Source organism: Echiichthys vipera (genome assembly GCF_963691815.1).
Source record: "Echiichthys vipera genome assembly, chromosome: 15".
Taxonomy (NCBI): Eukaryota; Metazoa; Chordata; class Actinopteri; order Perciformes; family Trachinidae; genus Echiichthys; species Echiichthys vipera.
In genome coordinates, this window is record NC_139840.1 from 12,601,589 (window position 1) to 12,628,285 (window position 26,697).

The window sequence follows — 26,697 nt, forward strand, 5'->3', positions numbered from 1 at the left end:
TCCTTGATTGTGCATTTGACTGACCTGGAGATCAGCTAGTCACACCACTAACCCCCCTCCCTACACATTTGTATAGCCAAACCCCTCCCTCTGAAAAAAAAAAAAAAAGCCTTTGTAGATAAAGAGGGGGATGGCTCTTGCCAAAAGTTGCCATGATACTGGCCCTGGACTTAAAAGAAGGAGCCCCCCTATAATGTACTGGAGAAGACTGGGAGAGTTCACAGTAAAGATTGCTCAGAGGGAAACAACCTTCTGCTCACCTGCACTCATCACATTTTCCACTTTATGCAGTGATTTACACTGATCTATTTAAACATCAAGAGCTTTACGGAGACGAAATATAAATGACATGATTACGGAATGGCCACTCTTCAGTTTTACATTTCTATGTTGTGTTTTGGGGATATTTTCAGCCTTTTTTCCAGGACGTTTTGCACAAATAAAACCACAATTTAAGCATCTGCCGTATACAACTTTGATGTTAAAGAACACTCTACTACATTTATTTGAATTTTATCACATCATGATCTGTATCTATTACTTGAACATCTACTATCAGCGACAGACGATAGTGTATCTGTTAAACTGGTTCCCCCAAAGCAATATTTTCTGATTGAGTGAGGGGGCTTGGAAGTGTCACGCTGCCATTATTTTTCCGCTGGACCAAAGCTTTGACAATTTTCTTTGAAAGGGAATGACAAGGTCTGGCTCAACATTTTCGAAAAAGGACACTATCTTCTATCATTTGCAGGTAAAGAGGATGGTATAATGACACTGACCCATTTTCAAAAGCCCTCATGTAATCATGAGTGATTACTAATCAATGTGTCAATTATTTCTCCTGCGGTTGTAGTTGGACCTTTAAAAAATGATCCTCACTCAGAAGTGTAATTCAGTGTTCAGTATTACCCAACTGGTCCTTTAAAGTAAGCGGAAAAACAATATAGGAATCATGATAAAAGGTTAAAAAATACCAGCAAACAAAGAGTGAACGCTTACTATACGCTTACTATATTAAAATAGAAATCACAGCGAGTGACTGACTGTAGTATTTAATGCAGCATAATGTGACCAATTATGAAATGATGTACCTCAAAAAACAAATAAAAAAAAGAAAAATGATGTCCATGGGGATATGTAATGAAATTTTCAGCAATTCATAGCTGTCAAAGTTGATTATATGGATATGCATGAATGAACATTTATACCCAAATACTACCCACGCACAATTATAGCACAAATTTAAGCAGTAATAACAATAGCATTTCCACTGGGATCAAATAGTTTTACACTAACAGGGCATCTACTGTATACTCCACCAAATCAGAACTGATCACAGGAGTGGAATCACCACTGATGACGTTACTTTGAACAGATTAATCCTACACAATAACAGAGTTTATTAAAAATGTTAAGGTTTTCTGAAGCTGATATATACTTGTTTACATTGGCCGTGTGTGTATAATTAAAACAGACTTTTGTTTCCAGTTATGATCATTTGAGAAACACAAACTCTTAAAATTAGCTGATTGTGGCTTTAAAAATGACAAATCCTACAGAGTTTTTTAAAATTGAATATGTGTATGATTGACACAAATATTAGATTAGAGCCCTTCTGATGTTATGTGTAAACCCCCAGGCTTCTTCTATTTTGCACTGGCATTGAGGTCATTTGTTATGTTGTATTATGTCGCCATCTAGTGCTAACAGCAACACATGACGGAATCACAGTGGTGAACTCTATTGGTCTATCCACAGTGATTTAAAACTTTAACATACATCATAACATATAAAAGGCACAAAAAGAGGTCATACTTACCCAGGTTACTATGAGAAATGTAGGGTAAAAATGAGGAAAACAGCTTACCTGTTTGATAGGTATGGCCCTTCCACTGCCTATGCTGTCTGTTTTACTGTCAACGCTCTTTGCTTGTTCACTGGCTTTCCGTGACTGCAAGAAAACAAGAAAGTCAATCAGCAACTGAAGCGACACACCGATGCCAAAACAGAGTGGGAGATGTGGGGTGTGAGGTGAGATTTTAGGGGGTAGTTGTGGATGTTGGGATGTGGTTGTGCATGTGTGTGTGTGTGTGTGTGAGTGTGAGGGAAGAGAAAGAGAGACTGTGGGTCAGAGGGGGAAGTAAGGGTTTGTGTTTTTTGGAGCATTTGCAGTACTTGTGAAGAAACTCGACGTTGCAAAATAAAAGTCTCAAAAGAAGCTCGAAATTAACAGACAAGCAGACCAGCGGAACAAACAGCAGTAACACCGACGTGCAAGTTAAAAAGGAAAAAATTAAAAAAGAGACCAAACCAAGACCACACTAGACACATCTCAACACAGAGGAGACCAAGGACGACCACACATTGAGTCATGACTCAGCCCTGAAACCCTTTGGGGGGGATCCTTCCCTCCGTTTGAGACCCTTAGTGGACCTGCAGACCAACTGCTGCTATACCAGTGTAGCTTCATCTGTGCCTTTAGCATAGTCACACTGATAAGGGCTTTTGTAGCATGATGAATACATTAAAGTGCATAACAGGTTAGAGGGAGAGAAGGGAAAAATGTTATTTTACAGGAGAGTTTAGAAGGTAAAGTAGCTTTCTCCGATCTGCAAAAACCTGGTGGGACATAAAGTCATTTTTGCAAATAGCAAACAATTTAAATGTCAAAAAGGTTAAAATACATGAACATTTCAAGTTTCTGGCTGTGTCTGTAAAGGGGAAAACGTTAGACAGTAAATATAATGTTACATGGAATTATTAAATACCTTCCCACCCCAAAACAAATAATGAAACGTGAAACAGGTAGGGACAGACATGAGTGTGTATGGTCTCACTCAGAACATGAGAAATGTCCAGTCACCAATGGAAAAAGAGGTAGAGTCTGAGTTCAAGTAAACCAACTCTGGTGTTTATATTTTTCCAACATTTTATTTTTTTAATGATGACTTGTTTAGCTTCTATACAGACACCATACAAAGCAAGTCACAAATTCACTTCAAAATATTCAACAGATTGAGCCAAACATTGCAGTTCCCACAAAATATAGGATGAACAATAAAGGCATTATTTCATATACTCCTTATATGTATGTACTGTTTATAGAGTACCATTATAAATAAAATACAATACAAGATATACAGCAGTCTATATTTCCATCAATCCGTTCATGATAGAAAAGCGATTATGCAAGAGTTCATAATCTCTGTACCAAACCTGAACTGAGAAAAAAAGAATATAAATAAACAAATAAAAGACAATTGTATGTGCGGAAATAAGTAACTTAAAATAAATAAAAAGTAAAGCAAGTATTAACATTAACTACATTCATACAAGTCGGTGCAACCCATGTATAATATCTTTCCGTAATACCTCAAAACCCTGATACTCTACACTGATTTTTATGAAGGCCTTCATAAAATAACCCCAAATTACTCTCATCTAAAATACCTCTATGATAATACATTTATACCACATGTTCAAGTCCATTCAATACTCCCTGGAAAATAAGAAGGAATCAAATCAAAATGAACCAAAAAGGAATGTAGGAAAATCTAAAAGGAAGAACAAAAACAAACTTGGCACCTCTAGTCCTTGAGTCCTCATTTATGGCAAAAGGCAGTGTGATGTCATGTAAGGAAAGGTTGTGTCCATTTGGGTGGCTGGATAACAGTTCCAAGAGTGACTTGACTGTACAGCGTGTATTTGTATGTGATGTCTGAATGAGAGTTGGAGGGGAGGGGCAGAGGGATTGGTGGTGGGGCATGGGGTGGGGGGGTGGGGGGCATTTCCAGAAGAGTCACTGGAGTCTGTCTCACTTTGTGATATTTGAAAGTCTACTTTGAGTGAGCTCAAACCACTCAAAAAGACTCGACTTTAGGCCGCGTCAGACGCAAAGTCCTATGGTTTTTTCCACGTAGTGCAAGCTCTATGCATTACCCTAAATGCGATAAAAGCACAGAGGGTAAAGCAGCGACAAGCTGTAAGTCCTTGATAAATAATCTCCTGTCTATCATGATTGGCAAAGCAGGGGGACTCTTTTTTTAAACCATCATGCTCTTCTAATTCGGAAGGAGTTGGAAAGCCCTTTTTGTTGAAGAAAGGTTGGAAACAGAAGCACAAATCTGCAAATATTGGAAAAAAGTGTGAAATGTTGTATTTTTTTTTCTTTCGTTCTTTTGGTTATGTTTTTTTTTCATAAGTGGACATTAGTAACAAGTCAAGGGACTAAAAACATGAAATGGGAAACACCAAATGGCAGACGATAATACATGGATTAGATGATTATGAATGAACGAGTGGGATGGAATTAAGTATAAAAAATGCCATAGTAGTCATCTAAACTTCTAAACAGTGTGCTTTTCAACACAAAAAGGGACAGACATCCTGAAGACATCAGGAAAACCACAGACAGATTACAAAACAGATCTTAGAGTTATTGACCATGGAAGCACTAGGAAAGGATAATGTTTGATCTGTGCTGACACCTAGTGGCCGAGGACAGTTATGGTAAGAACTGGCTTGAAATGATTGTGGTTGATGAAACTGATTTGTGAGGGCGGTGAAAAGACGGAGTCATAAGATCTTCTGTAGTAAAGCTTTGAGTTTCATTTACCTATTACTTATATAAAAAATGAATAAATAAATAAGAATAACGGCCTCACCGCTACATCATAAAAAAAGATTCACCTTTTTTTTGGGGGGCTTTTCTAATGTCTGTCTGATGTTTTTGTAGTCAGATTCAACTTGGGCCAAAAGCATCTGACCAAAAAGTAATTATTTTTACCCTCCAACACTGTTAACTCAATAAACTGCACGATGCAAAGGATTTTACTTAATTTCAAGAGTCCCAATGCCAGTGCCACAAATGTGACAAATATTACTTTTATATCTGATTACAAGTGGACAAGAGTAATTACTTTGAGCAAGTATATTGTAAGGACTACAGTGAGTCTGATATTCATCTGTCAAAGCTTGTCTACTGATGACATTAAGGCATATTTTCTTTCATTGAATTCTTCTCTTGAAACTCCCAAAACGAACAGAAAATGAACTACTTACAAGAGTGTGGCTAGAAAACACATCCGGCTTTTCCGAATGGCAGACTGCTGTCTATCAGTGAGCAGCAGGACTTTAAGAGAACTTCGTAACACAGCTTGTTATTTTTAAAACGGACAAAGCTAGGGAAGGGACATCCTCGATATCGTTGTGTTGATGAAATATTTTCTCTTTCTGTTGTTTTTTGTAAAATGGCAAAAGAAAAGGTTGGCACTGCAAGTCTTCCTCTCCTTAGCCCATCTCACTCTTCCAAGTGTCACTGAAGAAATGTCTGCATCGCCCCGTTAATTTTTTCGTCCAATCCTCCCTCCTCCTCCTCAGCTTCCTCCTCCTTCTTTCCTCCCTCCCCCTCCCTCCTCCCACCCTCGGCTTGCTGCTCCTCAGAAGGTCATGAGCTGAAACTCCCGCTCGGCTTGCCATTCCGGCACCCACACCGGGTAGGTGGCGTGCTTCGGCATCTCCATGACGCGGACGGGGAGAGGCTCATTTCTCTGGTGGACATGGTTAGTCACTACCTAGCAGGGGGGAAGGGAGACAACAAGGGAAGCTAGCACACAGCCTGTACTGCTCGGAGGCCACAAAAGCCTGCGGCTCCCACAGCAGCTAGGGTAACAGGGTGAAGACAGGAGGAGAAATAGAAATGGGGGGATAGATAAGGACGCAAGAGAAGGAGTTACTTAGAGAGAGATGGGGAGAGAAAGAGACAGGGATCAGAGGGCAACAGAGAAAAGAGGTGAGGGGGGAGAAGACAGGTGGCATTTTAGAGGTGGGGAAGGGCAGCTGTGCCAGGGAGGAGTTAGGAAAGAAGTCATCTCACATAGCCTTATGATCTCTGTCTCATAAAGCTCACAAACGCCAGAGAAATCCTGAATCTGAAAACCCGTTTGGCTTTTTTGGAGGTGCAAACAGTCTCATTTCATCGATCTGAAGAACAACAACAACGTCGTTTTGGGTAAACATTTTTTTTTTTTAAAGAAATGTATGCAGACCTCCCTGAGCTTAAAGGGGCAGAGGTCTGGCTACGTGAGATTAGGAAAGGCTGAGCAGCAAAGAAGAAGGCTGGTGTAGGAGGGAAAAGGGGGGGAGAGCAGGCCGGGTAGAAGAAGAGGGCAGAGGCTACAAGTAAAAGACAAGCGTAGGGTAGCTAAGGAAATAGAGTGGTTAGTGCACACATTTGCTATTGGTTAGAGCAAAGGGCAAATACGACAGGACACGGGGTAAAGAGCAGGCAGACACGGGGTCGGGATACTGGTGTGGTAGTGAATCTTGGTGGTCGAGATCAGATTTGGGGCCAAAGTAGAAATAAGCGGGATGAGGACCGGAGAGTTATCTCGGCTCAGCCAGATGGTTAGTGGCTCGGTGGGCATTTCTATCTGGAGCTGGGGTAGTCGGAGGGTGCAGGCGTGCGTTATTAGCAGCGTGTAAAGAGGGCATTGGCTTGGCTTGGACTTTTAGTTTAGCTTGGTCTGGCAGGAGAAGTGGCATTGGCGGTTTGTTGCTGCCGTCTCTGCCCAAAAGGGAAGTCACTGCAAAGAAAGGATCTAGTAAAAATAAGAGGGGGAAGGGGGAGGGAGGTCAAATATTTAGACAGTGCAGAGGGCCTAGTTTGTTATGGGTGATATGAGCAGCTTAATCCATACGCACTTATTACATCCAATTAGAAAAGAAAAAGGACAAAAAAAGAGTTGATGGTTGTTTTTTTCTCGCAGTATTTATCTTTGACATTTGCTTTGAAAGAAGGGTTTAATCTTTTGGAGCATTTCGGGGATCTTATATAATTTCTATTTAGTCTTTTTCTCCTTTGCCCTTTGTGCTGTGTGAACAGGACGCTTTCATTGCCTGCATCCGAGGCAGCAGAGGTGGCTTTGATGCATTTCGAGCTACCTGTCTCCCTCTGGTGGACAAAGTGTGCTTGGCAACATGCCTTCTAGTAGTGTGAGTGGGTGTTGCTTTGCATCAGCTGTCGCATACTTACTGTGAAAATGTTGGAGCGGCGCTTCGACTGCTTGCGGATGGGCGTGGGCGTGTTGGAGGCAGCGATGGTCTCAATGCGCATCTCACGCTGACTTATGCTGGGGGTGGAGGGAACAGAGGAGGAGTAGTCGCTGAACGCACCCCCACCATTGGCCGCCTGGGGAGTGGGAGATTAAGAGGAACCGGCAGAGTCAGAAAGAGGGATGAAGGAAGAGAGAGAAAGATGGGAGAGATTGGAAGTCAGAGAGCCATTATAATGAGGGACATTGTATTTATTTTCCCACACTGATAAAAGACGTTACGATTATAAGAAGAATTACATAAACTGAGTGTGTTGGAGACTCTTTTGAATAACAGCATAATGCTCATGACCAGTGAGTACAGCATGCTTTCTTTGATGATTTGGATCCTACCTGGTTAATGTGTACAGAGGGGATAGATGCAGCAGGGACTGATGAGTGGCTGGGAGAGTTTGGGAGTGATTTGCATGGACCAATAGAAAGCTGCTGCTTTTTCCTCAGGGCCACGACCTTCTGGGCAACTGGCGAAGACACAGTAACATTTTATTCATTAATCCTGTCCAATTCTTCCTGATATAAATACTTCAGAGAGTTTTGGGGGAATGGTTAATAATTAATGAAGCAATGAGAATGTAGAACCCACAATTCAAAACAACAGTCTGTGCCTTTGAGATGACCCCAACTGTTGGAAGTGAGGTTCTTGTGCTGTGCTGCTGTGTATGATGTATTGTATGTATTTGTGTTAGACTACTTTCTGCAAATGGAATTGCCCCTATAGGGACTTATTTAATTTAATAGAATCATTCATTATATTGCATTACAGTTATATTTCTCCTTCTGAGACACTACTAATACTTCTAAAAGTGAGTGTAACAACTTATATCAGGTGCAAAGCTGGGTTGGAGATCTGACTGATTTACTCGACATAAACTGCTTAAAAAAAAAAGGTAATCTTCCTTTGAAATGACCTTATCTCAGTTTTTGAAAAAGTTGGATCTACTTTTGTTTTCATAAGGTATGAATGTGGTGAATGTACAGGCAAAAATGACAACACAGTGGAGACAAAGGTGGTTGTTCAACTAATGTGTACAAACCACCTTGAAGCAAAAGTTCCAAAAATATAATTAAGAGATCTATTTGTTTTATGTATAAATCAGCATGTAATAGAAGACAGCCGTTCTTAGTTAAAGGTCAATCTTCAGTGACCTGTGATCACTTAAAGGGTCAGTTCCCACATACAACATATTTTCTTTCTCACTCTAACTATCCATGCACATAGTTGTTAAGGTTTTACTTTACTTGCAAAGGTTATGAGTTTTCTTTCCGTTTGTGGTAAAAACACTTCCGTCACTCCTTGCTAATTGTAAAAGACTTCAGGCCGTTTATGAGTTATTGCTAGCAACATGCATACCTGTACACATGCATTATTCTGCTATATGCTGCGTGCTCAGAAGCTGTGTCAGCATACCTTGTGAACAGTAGAGGGATATTAATTGGCTCACCTCAATTAATAATACAGCAGTCAGCAGGCATTTTACATTTAATGGAATATAATTGTCAAAATCAATACATTTTTAAACATGGAAACTAAAATCATGATGTAGGATTGCATACAAATGTGGAGCTTTAAGCGAGAGCCCACATACTATTCAGTTGTGTTTGAATGGCTAGGACTTATACATAGATATACATTTTTTTTTTCCTTTGGTCCAGAATTGACACTTTTTTATTGCACTATTTTATTTGGTAGCTATACGAGGAACACACAAATGATTCAACTATAACTAATAAATTATACTATTATCTTATGGGTAACTCGATCAATGAGACTGGACTTTCCTCAGTCTATTAAGATGGGGATTTTTAACCTGCATGTTAAAAATTAAGTGGGTATCATTGTCATTATCATTACCAGTATCATTATAACATCAACAAGTTCCTACATTTTTTCGTGAGCTTACAGGCCACACAAGATACTGTAAACATGACAGGTGCTTACTTAAAGTCTTACTCCAGACACATTTCAAACAATCTAAAAACTACTATGATTAATATTTTCTTTAACATGTTTTTCCCGCATTTAAAACTCAGAGAATCGACTTTTTCTCCCTTACTGAAAAATTCTGCATCTGGCCTCGCCTCAGACTCAGATGAGGAATCTGCTGTGCCCTAAAATCGCCCCCAGACTAGCAGACGTATCAGAATGATTAGTGAAGTTAGCATCTTTTTTATTTGTTTCTGTTGTTTGTTAGCTTGTTAGCTTGTAACTGTCAGTGGCTGACAGCTTTTATGGCGGTGAGTGAGTTTTCTCTCACTGCTGACAGAACGATCTGCAGTGGAGGTTTCAGGTCTCTTTGTCGGTGTTGTGTTGAAGTTGTTCCCCCATCAAATAGTGTTTGTTTTGATTTGTGTCATACCAACGAAATCTTGCCGGGGATACGTTTGAATCTCAGAACTCAGAGAAGTGCACAGATACAAGTCACTACAGTTAATGTCAGCTATCTTAGAGTACATAAACATCTAGGAAAAATACATTTTTGAGTCATTTATGACTGCTGTAGATGTCAACTAACACAACAATGGGCAACAATGGCATCATCATGCCTGCAGTTTTACGTGTATACATAATGTTAGGACATGGTCTTCTTAGAAACAGAGAGAGAATAATGTCTTTCTCTTGTTTCTTTATAAACAGGATACTAATACCATATTAATCTAATAAAGCTCAACAAAGTAAGCAAAGCTAATTCCAGCCAGACGAAGAGGCATATGAGCGCATTATCACATATACCTCAGGACATTTGTTTTCCAGTCAGGTAATAAGCAACATACTGCAAGGTGGCTCATACATCTCCTAGGGGGGAGGTACCTGCCATTTTTTGTGTCATTTATTGAGCTTTTCAGAGTGATGTTAGCCAAATGAGACTATTGTTACCATCTGACAACCTGATTTTTCTTGCAATGGGTGCAACTCATCATTTAATTCATGGCACAATCGAGTGAGGGACTGGGTGGAGCGAGAGGGAGGCAGGGATGATGTTTGTGGCTGCGTGACGTGAATTAGCACCAAGGGAAAGAGAGATGATTTGAAGTTGCGCTGACAGCTGGGACCATAACGCCCGGCTGCCTGCAGCAGCATAGCAAATACACAAAGAAGGCAAGAGTGATACTGAGAGACATCTCCAGACAGCCAACACTCCTTCATCTCTTTTAATTATTTCAAATTGGGCTTCAGGAAGCAATTAAGGCAGGGAGGGAAGACAACGTGTCTGTGCATCAAATCAATGAAATGCAAAGGGAACGCTGTGTTACATATTCAGATGTTTTGTGGAGGGATGACAGGCTTTCAAAGGAGCTGCAGCCTTAGGGGATAATGTGTCAGAGCTGAAGCAGCACAGTTTCCAAACGACAGTTTCATGACTTCAATTATGAATTCAGGGTGAAATTCATAGTTTCCAGATATTCTTAAGATATATTAAGATATTATTTCGCCATTCAAACACAACTGAATAGTATATGTTCTCTAGCTTAAAGCTCCAAATTTGTATTCAACCCTACACCATGATTTATGCTTCTGTGATTAATAACTGTTGAGTTTGACAATTATATTCCGTTAAATTTAAAATGTCTGCTGTATTATTAATTGAGGTGAGCTTATGAATGTTCCTTTACTGTTCACAAAGTATGCTGAAAATCACAGCTTCTTAGCATTCAGCATAAAGCAGAATAAGTAATTAGTAGTAATAAGTAGTAATGCGTTCAGGTATGCATGTTGCTAGCAATGACATATAAACAGCATCAAGTATTTTACAATTAGCAAGGAGTGAAGGAGAAAAAGAAATTGAGAATCTGAACACAAATTGTACTCTTTCCATCAAACTTGTGAGATGGTGGAGCAGTGACATAGAATAATTTTGATCATAAAGCCTTTGTTTGCCTTGGGTGAATAAAACACAGCTGCAATAATTTAACAAATTATTCATAGATTAATATGCAGATTATGTTTTTCATAATCAGTATTTGTTTTGTCTATTAATATCAGATAATAGTCAAAAAAGCATCACAGTTTCCCAAAGCCCACATTGACATCTTCAAATTGGTTATGTGTTCTTAAATATGTTAAAATAAGCCGAAACAATAGATTACAGTTCAGGACAGACATTTGATCAAATTTGTCTCATGTGGCAGTATGGGGAAACCCAGTAAAGTGCTGTGCTCTAAACTATCATCATGTTCAAGCTACACCATATACTTCCTGTATAACCCATTTCCACTTTTCTGACACCCCTCTCACCATCCTGGAAGACTCTCTCCACATTCAGGCCGTAGGTGGAGCAGGTCTCATAATATGTGCAGCGCTTCAGGTCATTTGACAACTTTCTGGCCCGCGAGTCATCAATCACTCTGGGGTTGGCAGCACTGATTGCATCTAAGAGACAAAACATTTGAATCAAACATGTACCTTAAATGATAAGGCTGGTGATATTCTGTATTTTGGTTATTGTGAATGAATTTCACAAAAAAAGACACAAATACTGTATATACTTTCATTTTAAACACAGGCTAAGTAATTTCAAACACAGCGGAGCACAGTAGTTTTTAAGAAACTTTAAAACTCACCACCTCTAAAACAGGATAGTTTTTTGTTGGGGACTATTTTCAGCTGCAGATTAATACACATTTAATGTGCTGGTAAGTATTTCTGGCAACAGGATGGTATATGTAGGGCTGACTAAAAATAAACTACAGAGCCCATGTTCACCTAAATGAATAGTGTGGCTCACTGTTTGTTTCTTTTAATAGAAACAAAGAAGCTCTAATGCACACAGAGATAAGCCACTGTATATCAGGCTTTAGCTACACAGACAACACATGTTATGATCATTTCATTGTTTTGGTCTTTTCATGCGATTGGACGACATTTTCTCAGTGTAAATACAATGTGAGAAGAAGTACAAACGTAATGTGTGTAGATGTGTGATTGAAGAAGCAATATCTTGACAAAACATATAGAGCAAACACCTTGTGTTCCAACGAGGACCATTGGGACCTCAGCTGTGTTCCTGTAGCTGGATAGGCGCAAGAAGTAATTGTAGACTGTCTGGAAGCTGATCTCATCCTCCAGGCTAAAGACAAAAACCACTGCGTCCACCCAGGCAGCAAACTGAGGACAAAGCAGAGGTGATATGTTGAAGCACTGTGAAGTATAAGCGGCCTCATTATTACACACAACAGATTCTTTTTTTTTTTTAACTTTACTTGAGCTTCGCTGCAGTATGAATTCAAAATGCATGTGTGCATAATTTGACACTAGAAGACTGTTTCTCACATTCATCTGCTGAAAAGGTAAAGTTTCTGTGGGCTCACCTTGAATCTGAGTTTAAAGCCCCTTTCACACACCATGCACTGCAAACTTGCAATAATTAGCCGACAGAGCTGCTTGTGAATGCAAATGTCCAAATCAGTTGGATCTGACGTTAAACAGCCTTAACCCTCTCAAATCCCTTATCACAAAGTCCCTGTAATGTCTGAAACAGCCTAAAGCGAGAGAATTCACAGAGAACAAGTGGGCCGCTAACATTCACGAGTGGTGGAGAAGTAGGGTCATTTAAACAAGGATCGCAACCAAAATGTCTGATTGGAGAAACAACGAGATTCAGGAACTTTTTTCCATAAGTGCAGATGCCAAACATGTCAGACACATTCAGCGGCAAGAGCCTCTGTTGTTTATGACCAAATTACAAACTGGCAACAGAACTAGGGTGTAATCCGATGTCCTGCCTCTTGCAAGTATTTTGAGTAGATGAAAATCAACGGACACAGACAATCATAACAATCTTGTTATTTGCTGCATAAAGGGCAACCTTAGAGAATGTCCTGACATTTCTGTTGACAATGCCCGGTGTTCATATGAGAAAGTGGTTTGAAAAAGACATGTGCGCACCGGTAACTACTTGTCATCACAACTTGTTTGGAGGCCGGTAATGATTTGATAAGCAACGTACACAAGTGTGATGTGGAAACTCAAAACCTCCAGTATTTACTGAGAAGCATCTTTTCAATAAAACACATGTTCTGTGTAGTAGTTAAACTTTTGATACATGATTTGAATATTCATACAGTAGATCCTAGAAGGAATTAGAGGCACAGTTAAGAATTGTTAACAAGGTAGTTTTACTTTTTTTGGCAAAATATCGAGTCACAAATTACTTTTTTATTTTGGGCATGTCAGTTAGATCAATCATCATCACACAATGTCTTAGTTCAAATCATACAATTCACATGGCCGAAAGGCAAAGCGGGAGAAGCAAAAGCTTATCTAGTCCTGCCCCGTTACCCACAGAATACATGAATTTCATCATACTATTTTTTCTTATGAAATTTGATATTAACACGTTTCAGCAGCAGGTAGCAATTCGAGCTACAGTCTAGCTCTAGACAGTCGAACTACTAAGTGTCCATATGAGCCCGTCATGAGTAAAAAAAGTAAAAAATGACAAAAAACATCCTGCTTATGCACAATTTGACATTTGCCTTTTCAGTGTCAGCTATTGTTTGGTTACGAGTGTTTTTTGTGTTTTCTCTCATACCGTCTCATGTTAAATAAATACAATTTGCTCTCGATGGGTCCCTGAAACAGGCTCTTGTCTTACATGCAGACAGTATTAATATTATGCGTTATAGGCCTTCTTTAGACTGAAGTTCACACATACGGACAGAAGAGGGCAGTGTAGCAACAGCCACAGTACATCAAGTGTCTTGTTTCCAGGCAAAGAACAATATTAGGTGAAATGAAAGTGAATGATTAAACATGACTACTGCATCCTTATCTGTTTGGTTTTTTTCATCCCTCCTGCTATCATAATCTAAGAGTCTCTTTATTTACTGCATCATATACATCCACAATCCCAGCGTAGTTTATGATGAAACAGGGGTGAGGGGTTTCCCTTGAGCAGAGAAAATCAACCCTAATCCCCGTTCATTGCTGAAAAAAGGGCTAAGCAGAAGCCAAGCAAAATCAGGACTGGGGCTAGCAGCGACAATCAAGTGATAACTATTTGTCCAATCTGCCCTTCTTCATTCAGCTTTCAAACCTCACCAGACCCCAAAGGGAATGAATGGCAAATCAAGCCTGAAAGCCACAACCCTGCTCAGCCTCCTGTGAGTGTGAACATAATGGAGGCCTTTAATTATGCCACTAATTATTAGGCAGCTGACAACTGAACCAAACTCATTTCTATTCCCCAATCTCACTGTGCATAATGCAAAGTGCAAATCGGAGCTTTGCCAGACCAGGTGTCAGCAGCTGCTAATGGAAACGCTTGGTAAATTCACACTGAGCTCACATGTGGCCTGAATCTTGAGAGTGAAGCCGCAAGCAAGTCGGCTTGTATTTTTGAGGGTTGGGGATTTGTTAGCATTTTATTGACTTTGCTTATTAATCTTCTCCTTTCAAAGGTCATATTTAATCCATTTAGGTGTATTTTTAGCAACAGAAGTTACAAAATAATTCATATTCAAGAACTAAAACTCCAAGAGTGACAAAAACACTAAATTACTCTTTGCTAATAAAAAAAGAGGGGAAAAGAATTGAGACTCTCAAGACAGTTGTTTTTTCAGTGGTGAAGTACGTACAAGTATTTTACTTAAACATTCATTCACTCATTTTTTGGCTTCTTGTGGGCAGCAAAAAACAGCTGACAACCCACCGTTTTTGCATCATCATCTTTTGAGTTGCTATGGTGAATCTGTTAACAAACAGCTGGCTATTTACATATCCAGCAGACACAGAGTGACATTAGTATTCAGTTGGAGTTTTAGTTTCTGACCACCAGACAAATGTAAGTCCAATATTCACTCCTCTTTTTTTTTAAGCTGTTTTTGGTTGCAACAAACTTCAGAGGGAAATATCTGGCTCTTTTGCAACTAAATGCTCCACTATGTTCACCAGGTAGCCAACAACGTTGACAGTCTGCCATTTGGCACTGGGTAGGAAGTGTAGTGCAGTCGGTTCATCAGAACTTTTTGGTGACTAAAAGCCTTCATCTGGATACGATGCTGCTGAAGGCTGTGAGGGTAACAGTAAAACAGTAAAATATTGCTAAAGGTTTACGGTTGGGAGTTTTAGTTACTAGTTACTTTTAGATTAAGAATTTAGGTGCAAAACATATGGTTAATTGATAAAATATGATCCATTGTTCTGAATTTAAAACATCAGATGTAAATATTTCTTTCCAAAACTTGAAAACAAGATAACCCAGATGCTTGTCTACAATCATGCCAAAACAAAAGTTAAAATGAATCCTTGACTGTTTGCCTTCAGAAACCCCAGACTAGGTGAAGTAATATGAAAATAAATGAATTGTCCTGTGTTCAGAAGATTTAAGTCCTGTAAAACTTGTAAATGGGAGGTAAAACCCAACACTTCTGTGATCAAACATGGCTTAAGAACAACAGATGAGTCAGACGCCTGCTCTGTCATTATAAAAGGTTGGATTACCATTAAGGTCCCATATCGTAAAAAGTGAGATCTCCATTCCTTTTTATTATTGTAAAATACGTAGGTTGAGGTGCTACATAAATACTGTGGAAGTATCAAAACGCTCAATCCACAGAGAAATGCACACAGCCCGTATTCAGAAACTGTGCCTTTAAACAAGCAGTCAGGACTTCTGTACGGTAGTGATGTCACGACTATACTAGAATAGAAAGTGCTGCAACAGTATGAGGAAAATAATGTGGTTGTCGATCATTAAAGCATGTAAACATCTAGGGCTGGGTTTAAAAAATGGAATGATCTGATATCGATTCATTAAATGAACATTCTTTCCCTTTTCTTTGGAAAACCATGAAATAGTTTCAGTATGACAATATCAATTGTATGCTCTCTATAAAGTCTTGTTAAAACCAACTTTGGATGGAATAGTAGCTCCATTAATCTTTATATTTCAGAAACTAATAGAGGGATTAGGTGCTGCCTTGCCCCTTTGATCACAAAAATGATTTGGGCCCGGCTCATTGATCTGTTGCTGCCCCTTAAGTGCTTTTGGTAGAACAACCACAGAGTGCTGTCACACTGCTCCAAACAGTCCTGCAGAGAAGTAATGGCCTGTCTCTAAACAGTTCCTGCCCGCATGACAGTTTTCAAAACAGTGTGACTGACACATCTCGCAGCTTTAGGATAAAGAGACATTTTCTTTCCAGGATCAACACTCTTACCTGCAATTCTGGAGGGCCTCCTTCATCTCTGATCAGAAGTAGGTAGCTCTGTCCATCCACCACTATTTCTTTCTTGAACCGTCCACCTGAGGATGAGACATTTACTAATTATTCATTACTAAAGATTACAGAGAGAGAACATTCTGATAACAGGTTAAATCTGGTCTACTTGTTGGTACAAGATGGTATTGTAAAATTGTCTTTTTTAGTAGGTAATAATTAACCACCAGCAGTTTCCCAATGAGAAATAGACTGCAGACACATTTTACACTCATTAATCATAAAAACAGTAAAGGATGTTCCGGATATCAAATTCAATATATAAGAAAACAGCTATAAATGGCTCACTGAAGGTTGGTGAGATGTGTAAGAGTCTAAATGCAGTTCTAGATTTAGACCCTCTGAATGTGTTGCCATTAGGATCATATGCCGACAGGAAACCAGGTCTCTCTGGAGCCAATTATGTGGGCGAGAAGTTGCCATTTAGCGTGTCTAATGCACAGCTGCTGAGGAAACAGGTTCAGTTCCACTGTCAATGCACTGCCACAAGTCCAGGAAAGGACCAACTTTTAGTTCACAAACATAATTAGACTGCATGTTCAGCCCATCACTTCGCCGCTTGAGCTACAGTGTTTTGGAAAATTGGTTTTCACAGCATTAACATAACTCATTAAACACTGCGATAAAATGATAAGACAAGAAGAGTCCTTTTTCGCAAAGAGACTGAAAGAAAAAGGAAAGTGATGGGAGATAGAAAAAATAATCAGAGGCAAAAAAAGAAGTTGGAACAGGTGTGCCTCAGGTCACACAGTGTCCACAGGAGAGTAGTGAGCTAACACATAGTCCCTGTGCAGCCTTGAGTTTCTCTCCTTTCCTCCATTTCTCCTCTAATAGAAATGCATATTCCTTGCCGCTAGCAAAGCTGGCTGCAGATAAAGGAAAGATCAATGGGAGAACTATGCAGTAAATTAGATTCTGCATATCATTTGAATGGTTTGCGATCCTGCAGAGATTAAAAACATTCAAATGAGAAAGTTGCGAGGCTAGAGATGTCCCTGGGAGTGAAAAAAAGTGCCTTATGAATACAAACAAAATTGAATAATGCACAAATTTGAAAGGTCTAGAAATGATCATGATATGTGTCAAACAAATGATACAGATGTGCATGCAGAATGAAAATACACCTATATGTAGTTATACTACATCGGATTTTCATAAGCAGACATGTTGGCTAAGATATTCATATGATTAGATAACAGAGAGTGTTGGAGATCACGCTGTGCAACCAGCATATCCATAACTACAGATCTTACATCACAGGAGAGCTGTGAGGGCCATACAGAAGCCGGGCCCTGTCATTTTCAATAGTGGACAGTATTCCTATCTCAGCGAGCAAAATATATCCACGAGCCTCACTTCCACCTACTTGGCAAATAGGGGATTCTCCGAGCCTTTTGCACAGGCTCTCGAGCCCTGCTGGATGCTGATTGTGTAACAGAGAGAGATGCACGTACCACCAGCCGGCTTTTTTTTTTTTAACTCAAGTCGCAGAGCTTTGGAGGTTCAGACAAAGGACTGTGAGACTATGTGTTTGTTTGACTCCTGTTTTAAAAGGGAGGAAAGATGAGGAGGATCTCATTACACAGTGAGAAAGACTGGATCAGAACAACACATGCGAACCAAAGATTTATCCGAATACGGAGTAGGTGTGGAGCTTGGCAGCACGTTCATACACCAGAGAAGATTATGGAAAGTCTCTCTGAAATCAGTATCCATAATGAAAGCATACAGCTCTGGTGAAAACACGGGTGGAATTTGAAGTAAACATTTCAGTTACATAATCACTCAGGATGCTGCTGTCTCTATTTAGAGCAGAGCCAGTACAATGCATCCAAAGGCGAAAAAAAAGCCTTCTCTGTGAATAAATGACTGCCATATCCCCTTTTTTCATAACATTATGATTAAAAGCAATTATAAATTATTTCAATGTGTTGATCGACCTTACATAAAAAGAAGTAACTAATAACCTTGAAGACAGCCTACAGAGAGATGGTAAATTGGACGGTTAACACGCAGTAAGCATACTCTGCTTACACGGAGGCTTAGACCTTGACACAGAGCCACAATCCAATGGAGCTCCATCCGGTGTTGCCATGGCAACACACCCCGGTACCTTTTTTCAGATATCATAGCAAAAAGCCCAGGAACAAAACTGTAGAAACAGCCATCGCTGAACCTTCCTCTGCTAGGCAATGCTTCTGCAATGTAAATACCCAAGCTGGAGTAAAGTCAGTGTTAACATAAAACATTGATGACATTCTGACTATGAGACAGGTATGATGTATCACAGCAGCTCACAGCAATGTAAAAGGGACACAGGCATATCTCACACTACAGATTTCCTTGATTACAGCCATGATGCTTGTTCTGTGTTTTTCTTGCATTTCCACCATTGATTTCTCAAGTACTAATTAAGCTATGATGATTTTTCTCCCTTGGTGCAGCAAAATGCCAGAAACTAATTATGCGCTTCATCCTCACTATAATTACAACTAAAATGAAAAGCAGCAAACCCCTCAAAGATAATCATTTAACTTTTGGTACACCAACATCTTTGTGTTTCTGAGAGGAGGACTTACCTTTCAGGAGTGAATTAGAAACATGCAAGGGGGTCCTTTTCTGTAAAAAGATCTTCCTAAACATTGGGCTCGTTCTCAATCAGGACATCCAGAGAGTAAATGGTTTATGATTGGGATAAAGGCAACCTCAGAAATAATGGAATTCATTTTTTTACCTTTGTGTTTTGACAATGAGTAATCTTCACTTTAATGGAAATGTTATGCTTTGCCATTATCCTGTCAGGTTTAGTAAAAAGAAAACAGGAAATGTATCAAATTGAAGCCAGACAACTATTAGATTTGGCATCTGTAAGCTTCTATGTAATCCTATGTAAACTCAACATTTTTTAATTTAAACTAATTGGAAAAATACTCACAAGGCATCATGCTTCATCCAAATATCCCAATACGCCGATCCTAATATAGTTAACTGTATGTACAGTGTAGCAAACAGTGCAAACGTGCATGACTTTCTTCTTGCGAAAAACAAAAGAAAAGTAATCTACCAGTGAGCAGGTGTCTGTATAAATTCACTAATCAAATGCTTTTGAAACCCAACAGACTCTTAAGGCATCGCTTCATTTAAAAGAGGCTGACGCTATGAAAGAAAAAAAAAAGGTATTCACTCATCAGTGGCCAAGTATTTTATATGATACGTTGTGAGGTAAATTAGGCCATAAAAGCAACAGTAAACATGCTGCAATAATCTGAATCTTTGTGATTTTCTTTGAGTATCTGTCATGTTTATAATCAAATCCTGACGCACACTCCAGACTCTTACCTTCAGGAGACTCCTCCTGCACATATGTGCCTGTCAAGTACCGGTGGACCAAGGCAGACTTCCCGCTGGACAGATTTCCCACAATGCCCTGCAAGGCCAAGAGCAAAAATATAGTGATTATTACTGACAAGCATAACATTACGGGTACAAACCAAAAGCATATATGAAGTCTTGAAGAGCTCTAACAGTGACCTGACAAAAAAGTCTCAGCACAATGTGGTCTCACTTTGCGTATCAGAAGGTTTCAACCTTGCTTGGCAACTCTCTGCCCGCAAAGTAAGGCCATGAAATGTGAGAAACAGAAAGGTTAGTGGACCTTGTGAGTGAGAATTATCAAAATGCTCAAACACAAGATAGAAAATTACTACTTTTCCACCCGTAAAGATTAGACAAATGAGTCTGCTGATGTATGAAAAAGCAACATGACATGGGGGGGGGTGTCTCAGGGATAAGCACACTGCAGCCTGCTGTTCAGTGTCTGCCCATTTTATCTAAAAAACACAATACCAGGGTCTTTGTCTCACTGCTTCGACATTTACTTCCGCATTACTGCTGCATGTTGGATGTAATAAATGAAATGCAGAGGATGAAAAATGAAACTAGGAGCATCTGTCCCCACCGTAAATTATCTGTTGAGTGTTTGAGTGAGTGTGTTTATTCATTTGTGCTTTAGAACGCAACCGCTGTGAAACAATTTGAAAATAACATTTCATTTCTCTCATTCAGTGGCTTCTTTCATTCACAGCACCACAGCGCTGTCTCCCTCTCTCAGTCTTTTCACAATTAGTGGGAAGCCCGCAGCAACTTTACTTTTACTGCTATCAAACAGAGGGAGATGTTCATCTTAACTTAACTTGATTTAGACCCTGGGTCCTAGGGGCCAAGCACAATGAGTTCCTCAAAAGGTTACTAGTCTCTGGGAAATGCTCCTGCAGCCAAAAAGGACCTTTAATTGTACAAGTTTTCATGAATGCATCACCCAGGAAAAGTTCTCAGGGCAGTTCCTGTTTATAGGAGATAAAACAGATAATGCTGACATATTAGTGTGTATTAGTTTACAAGCAACCTATTTATATTGGTGCACAGGAAAGAGTCCAAGTAATGAAAAGTTGTTGTAGTATATCTGCCTCAAAAATGTAGTATTATTCGGCCTAGGATTACCTTGCAAACACAAAATAGAAAGGTGACTTTTTACTGTGATGTATTGTTCCTCTAAGAGGATTTCAATAACCATACAGGCATGAGCTGAAACAAACTACTGCCTGGAGGGTAGGAAACAAAAAAAATGTATGGTATGCATAGAAAACAGTGATAATTAATAGAAAGGACTTTTGGTTTTTAGCATGGGAATGAAAAAACCCTGAAGAACACGATTCGATTCTTTACGTAGGCAGTGTGTGGCTGAAATATTCTGAGGAAAGTCCTTGAATGTACACCGGTTTGGTTGCAATCTTTCCCCCACTTCCTCTCCCTGGTGTCTAGACCAGACCTAGCTAACAGCGCCTTCAGGGTGATGCATGGTGGAGGGTGGGCTGATGATGCCAGCATGTCTGCGAAGAACAAAGGCTGCAACATGCCTCATCTCCTCCCTCTCCTCCTCCTCTACCCGCCATCGCCCTCTTCTTCTTTAGATCATTAGTGGGTGTTAAAGTCAGGTATGGTTCTAATTATAGGGAAGTTTGAGGCACAGGAGAAAAGATTGGTTTAAAGCCTTTCCCAGCCTCCCCTGCCTATAATTGTAGTATATATATACATATACATACATATACCATGTGGTACCCCAGCAGAATAAACTATGAATAAGCAAAAGTTGTAGGCTGTGTGCAGTTAAAGCAATGAGTCAACAAAAAAATGACTTTGAATGTACCACTGGCGGAGTGTTCCTGCTGTTTTAACTGTTCGGCTTTGTGACCCGCTGGTATACAAGCCAAACTAAAAAGCTGTCAGCACCATTCCAGTGAAACACTTTTACTCTTCTTTGTAGATGTTTGCTTTTGATCCGGTATTATTAAACAGTGGATTCAATGTACCAATGAAGGCAATAAAATAAGGTTTGACCAGTTGAGTTTAGTTGCCAATTTAAAACTACAATACCGGTGTGCAGCTCACTGTTGCTATCACCATTTCAACTGATCTGCAGAAAAGGTTTTGACCCCCACTTGCTGTCATCATTACTGTGGCATGAAAAAAAAAGATAGCTTCTGAAACATAAGATCAGCTCCTCCTCTTCAGTACTCAATTCTTTGAAAGTTTCGAAAAGGACAACTGTTTCGGAGACACTTCATTCAGTCTTTCCAGGTCCATTTAACAATCCCCTGTGTAGTAGCTGCCAATTAACACCTTAGAAACATAAAAGGAAACAGACGCATTTAAAGCGTTTGAAGCCAAAAAGCATGTTTGTCTTTGAGCTCCTTGTGAATTTCCCCCCATTGAAGTTCTCTTTTGCAAGATGCCTCAACAATGAATTCCCTTAATACAGAAATATTATATAAACCGTCAGAATGGTGGAGTGCAGCTTCTAAAGTCTTCTAGTCTTTATCGGTGGAAGGCATTAAATCATGTGAGGATGTTAGTTGTGCATTTGGCACTGGCTGTTTGTGTGCTTCACTGGCGGCAGGGATCAGACCCAGAATGTGTCACTGGTCTAGCCCAAAACTGTCACTCATCTTGCGTCCTGGTGCAAGTCACCCTGCATCTCCATGCCAACACAACTCATTAAAAATCAACCAGCGAAAAAGTCCAGCCAATCTCTCGACTGTTCCCTCTCATGTAAAAATGCATAAAACATGGAAAGAACATGTTTTCCCATTGGCATTTAAATTGTTCAGTCTTACCTCTTTCACACCAATGACCAGGGTCAGATCAAGGTTATCTGACCCTTGTCAAACCTTTCTTTTGTGAATTCAGACCGTGGTTGATCCCTGGTCACAACAATCAGATACAATCTGGGTCACAACCCGTTTGCATACCAATAACCTCACATGCTGGAGATGTCAGGGGTTTACACCTCTTAGTGGATACTAACACCAGAACTAGTGGTTTGTTCATCATTGTACAGTGTATTTGTACATCACAATAATAAACATTTATCTTTGACATTAATAAAAAAAATTGATTGAAAAACTTATTTGGGCTGAAATATTGATGATTTTAACAAAATCAAAGTATATACCATTAGCACACTTAATTGGTTCGGAGGGTTTAATTCTGCAGTAACATTTATGGCATACAAACACCAGCATTTGTCAGTTTTGTCACATAGTGTAGAATACAATGTATTTGTAGTAGCCTACTGCTGACTTTGGCCGTAACAACAGCAGCATCCAAAAAACATATATACAATTTTATGCAACATTTCTTTCTCTGTGTCAGTTCTGCTGGCGATGGTGTTTCTTCACTGTCCTGTCTGACCGGAGCTGGAGAGCCGGACCGATTTACCAGAGCTAGGGATGGGAATTGATAATATTTTATTGATACCACTGTTGGTATCGATTCTGCTTATCGGTCCAAATCGGTTCTTTATTGATTCCCTTATTGATTCCCGATCAATTTTCTGTGTTGGAAAAAAAAGTCGTCCTTCACGGGTTTTCACTGTCAATGCAACTGTGTTACTATCTCCGAGTCTGAACACAGTGTGAATGAAATGAGAGATTATTTGTACAGTTTTCTTTCTTATTTAGGTTTTCTAAGAAACAATCTGCTAAGCCGGATAAGTCTGCTAAAGTTGTTATAACACCAAGCTTTGGACCGTTTCTCCTGCTGCCATTGCACAATTCTTTACATGGATGCATGCCACATGTGGCGTCCTTCCTTAGTAACCCTGGTAATGGGTAATTCACGTTGAAATTGAGTCTTGTCTGACCCACTTCTGATTCACCTCTCGACCTGGGTTGCGAAGCTGACTCTGTCAACTCGGGTTAACCCTTAAACACAAAATCAACCCTGGTTGAGCCCTTGATGTGAAAGGGGTACTAAATCCCACCTCAGAGGGCAAATAAAAAAGGGACTGTTAGAAATATAAAAAAAGTTACTCACCACTTTCAGCTCTGGCACTGACCGACTCAATGTCCATTCCTGGCTGTTGACGAAAGAGTCTAAAAGGAAAAAGACAAAAAACATAAATTAAGTCAAGCAGCACTTAAAAGGTAAACCATGTGAATGAACCCATTTGAGATTACAAGGCATTAACATTATCGGCCATTATCGATGGTAAAGTGAATTTACAGCCAAAGTTTACAGATCTCTAGAGTGTGTTGTATAGTTATATAATGGACCCAGCTGTCATAAAGATATGACAAAGCCTACCTACAGTCTGGGCAGGTATTTAGTGCACTTTGAAGTGCTGGGGGATCGATTTGTGTGATAATCTTTTCCACAGTTAGCCAGTGGAATTGTGCCAAACTTTTGTCTATTTGCAGAGCCATGTACCAAGTTTACTAAAGCTAAAATGGTCAAATGGTTAGAAAGATCCAGCTTTTCAAGTAGATAAACTTTGACCTTTATTGATGCTACACCCTCGTGGTGAAGCCACTTCTTTTCATATTTTTTATTGCACGTTATTCCAAAATGAGGATTCAAACAATATGATCAGAAACAAACAACTTAACACATTGGACCTGCAACAACTGGTCGTACAATTATTTAAGGTGAGCAAAGTGTTATATGGGTACTAGCTGGTCGGTAACATAACACATAAGCAATTTAAATAATCCAAAGTGGGCATTTTTCATAATTTTACTTTTTATTTTAACAATATAATGATCAATCCAGAAAATAAGCAGCGGTAAGTCAAGAACAACACTAAAATCTGGCGGCAGAACTAAAATACATTCAAAGTAGTAGCTCAGTAAATATTTATTTTCTCCCCTACTAATCTGCTCGTATTGTTGTGAAACACCTACTGTTGGTACAATCTGTGCAGCCTATTTCAATATAAGGTTTCAACACAGTGAAATCTCTGAACAGGATTTAGCTAATCCATTTCCAAAAGACAGTCATTATCAGGCTTGATTCAACTTGTTTGGTTTTCCAGTGACATTTGGAGACTTTAGCTGGATAATTGCGCTTTGAAAAAGGGCAGCGGTAAAGAGCGCTATGAAGAACAATACAAACTCTCAGAACTAAAAACACAAATGACGACTCCCCAAGTGGTGCCCGTTTCCCACAGAGGTGGAGTACACATCTATGTGTCATAACAGCTATTACAACAAAGACCACCTTCCTGTTTTGGATCGTGGCTTTCTCACCAACTGAACCCCCCAAGACGAAGATACTATCTACAATATGGGAGTGCAGACTCCCTGTCTCCAGAGGAAATAAGGTGTGTTATACCAGGTGAAGCCCCCACACTCCCTCCCCATGTCTAAACCATAACAATTAAAGCCGCAGCAGGCCATCATTGCAGTAAGCCTGTTTGTTGATGGCTTTTTAATGTGCCAGAGGCGATGCTAATATGAAAAGAATGACAGCATAAACAGTAAAGGTAACCACTTTGACTATCACTTCTATTTTCTCTCCAAAATAAATACTAAAAGCCAGCATGACTGACAGCTGAGCAGACGTGAGTCCCCCCCCCCCCCCCCCACTTATTTACAAAGATCCTCGTGCCGCTCTGGATGTCTAACTTGCTGTGGGAGAGGAGAAAAGTTCATCCTAAAAAGGAGGGCCTTTCACCAAGCATGGTGTGGAGGAGCAGAGTAGTCTTTATACAGCACACCTCATGTTAAGCCCTCTCAGTGTGGGTTTGACATGAAACAAGAGCTAAGACACCCATCCGATTCAGTGTTCGGTCACAGCTTTCGATAGACGATATCAGATAAGGTTCCTGCCTAATCTTCTTGGTTTTCATGTTATGTTGTGCTATATTTTCCATGTCACTGGAAGGTTGATCAAATTCAACTAGCAATTAGACAAACGCAATGAAAAGTTCCAGTCTTTAGCACTTAATTCAGTAATGCAACGTGAACATTTTTAAAAAAACAATAAAAAAATATTAACAATAAGAAAAAAGAAATTACCCACCAGATGCACATATTTGCCCAGTCCACATAATCAAACTTTCAAAAGATGATAAAGGGCAATTCTTAGCTAACAATGCAGGGGAATGAAGTGCCATCAAAGGCCAACACAGAAATGGAGTGGCTGGCCACTGAAAAGCACTGCATTTCTGAAACAGCACACTCCTTTATTATTGACCATAACAACCCCACTTCAGGGTCATAAAAACACAGAGAGGAAAAAAAGGAAGAGAACCACCTGTGCATTACAAATCTTTTAGGGAAAGTTAGGGATGCATTTCCTCTAAAACACACCCATTACAAACTGTAACACACAGAAAATGCCCAACTCTTTCCATCCTTGGAGCAGATACAGTACAACCAGTAACCAAAGCCCTAATTGAATCCATGTGCTCCGTATTACGTCATTCTTTAAAAATGAGCATCCCTGCACTACAGTGTCCCAGAATGCCTATGGAAACAGAAAGCCCCTGCATTTGTGATGCTTGGAGAGGAACACCAGTGTCTTTGTCTCTGCGAGGGGGAAACTGCGCTGCCAGCTTGTTTGTTAGGTTTTTCTCTTCACTGCTCATGTCTACTCAGATAAAAACTCAGTCCAAGTGTGGCAAAGCACCCCCCCCCCCCCCCCCACTTATTCCATTTCATGAGAAAAGAAAATGCAATGCGAGCAAAAACCATGTGTGTATGTTTGTCTGAGTGTGTGTGCGTGTGCATACATGCGGGCATTTTTTACGTGCAGTGAATCAGAAGTGGTTTTTGGAATGAGAGAGGACAACCTTGAGGTCAAAACTTCCACTCTGACTTGACTTTCCAACTACGCTTTCCCACCGTCATAAATTACAGAGTGAGAATTTAGCTAGCAATTAGTATTTGTACTTCCCTTATATACCAACCTCCTGACAAACCAACATTCCCCATCCGACTACTTTTATCATGCCTGTCTTAACAAAATAGTCCTGTATCATCTTCCTATTGAGCGGCGTCTCTAGACCCATTTAGACAGCGAACCA

At 39.8% G+C, this 26,697-nt stretch overlaps 1 protein-coding gene across 3 annotated transcripts in view; it reads right to left on the bottom strand.

Annotated features, from left to right (window-relative positions):
• The window catches only part of agap3 (ArfGAP with GTPase domain, ankyrin repeat and PH domain 3), a gene marked incomplete at its 3' end in the record, with an annotated part of 126,518 nt that overhangs the window by 46,358 nt on the left and 53,463 nt on the right, over nucleotides 1–26,697 (bottom strand). For 2 of the 3 annotated variants that reach the window (XM_083928302.1, XM_083928301.1), the window contains exons 2-9: nucleotides 23,706–23,764; nucleotides 19,671–19,758; nucleotides 16,272–16,357; nucleotides 12,075–12,216; nucleotides 11,347–11,481; nucleotides 7,446–7,573; nucleotides 7,034–7,189; nucleotides 1,868–1,951 (exon numbers count right to left, since the gene is read on the bottom strand). In XM_083928302.1, the coding sequence (XP_083784428.1) occupies nucleotides 1,868–1,951; nucleotides 7,034–7,189; nucleotides 7,446–7,573; nucleotides 11,347–11,481; nucleotides 12,075–12,216; nucleotides 16,272–16,357; nucleotides 19,671–19,758; nucleotides 23,706–23,764 (878 nt within the window). Of the gene's footprint in view, nucleotides 1–1,867; nucleotides 1,952–4,061; nucleotides 4,125–7,033; nucleotides 7,190–7,445; nucleotides 7,574–11,346; nucleotides 11,482–12,074; nucleotides 12,217–16,271; nucleotides 16,358–19,670; nucleotides 19,759–23,705; nucleotides 23,765–26,697 lie in introns of those variants that run through there. The other variant, XM_083928303.1, reaches the window with a different exon arrangement.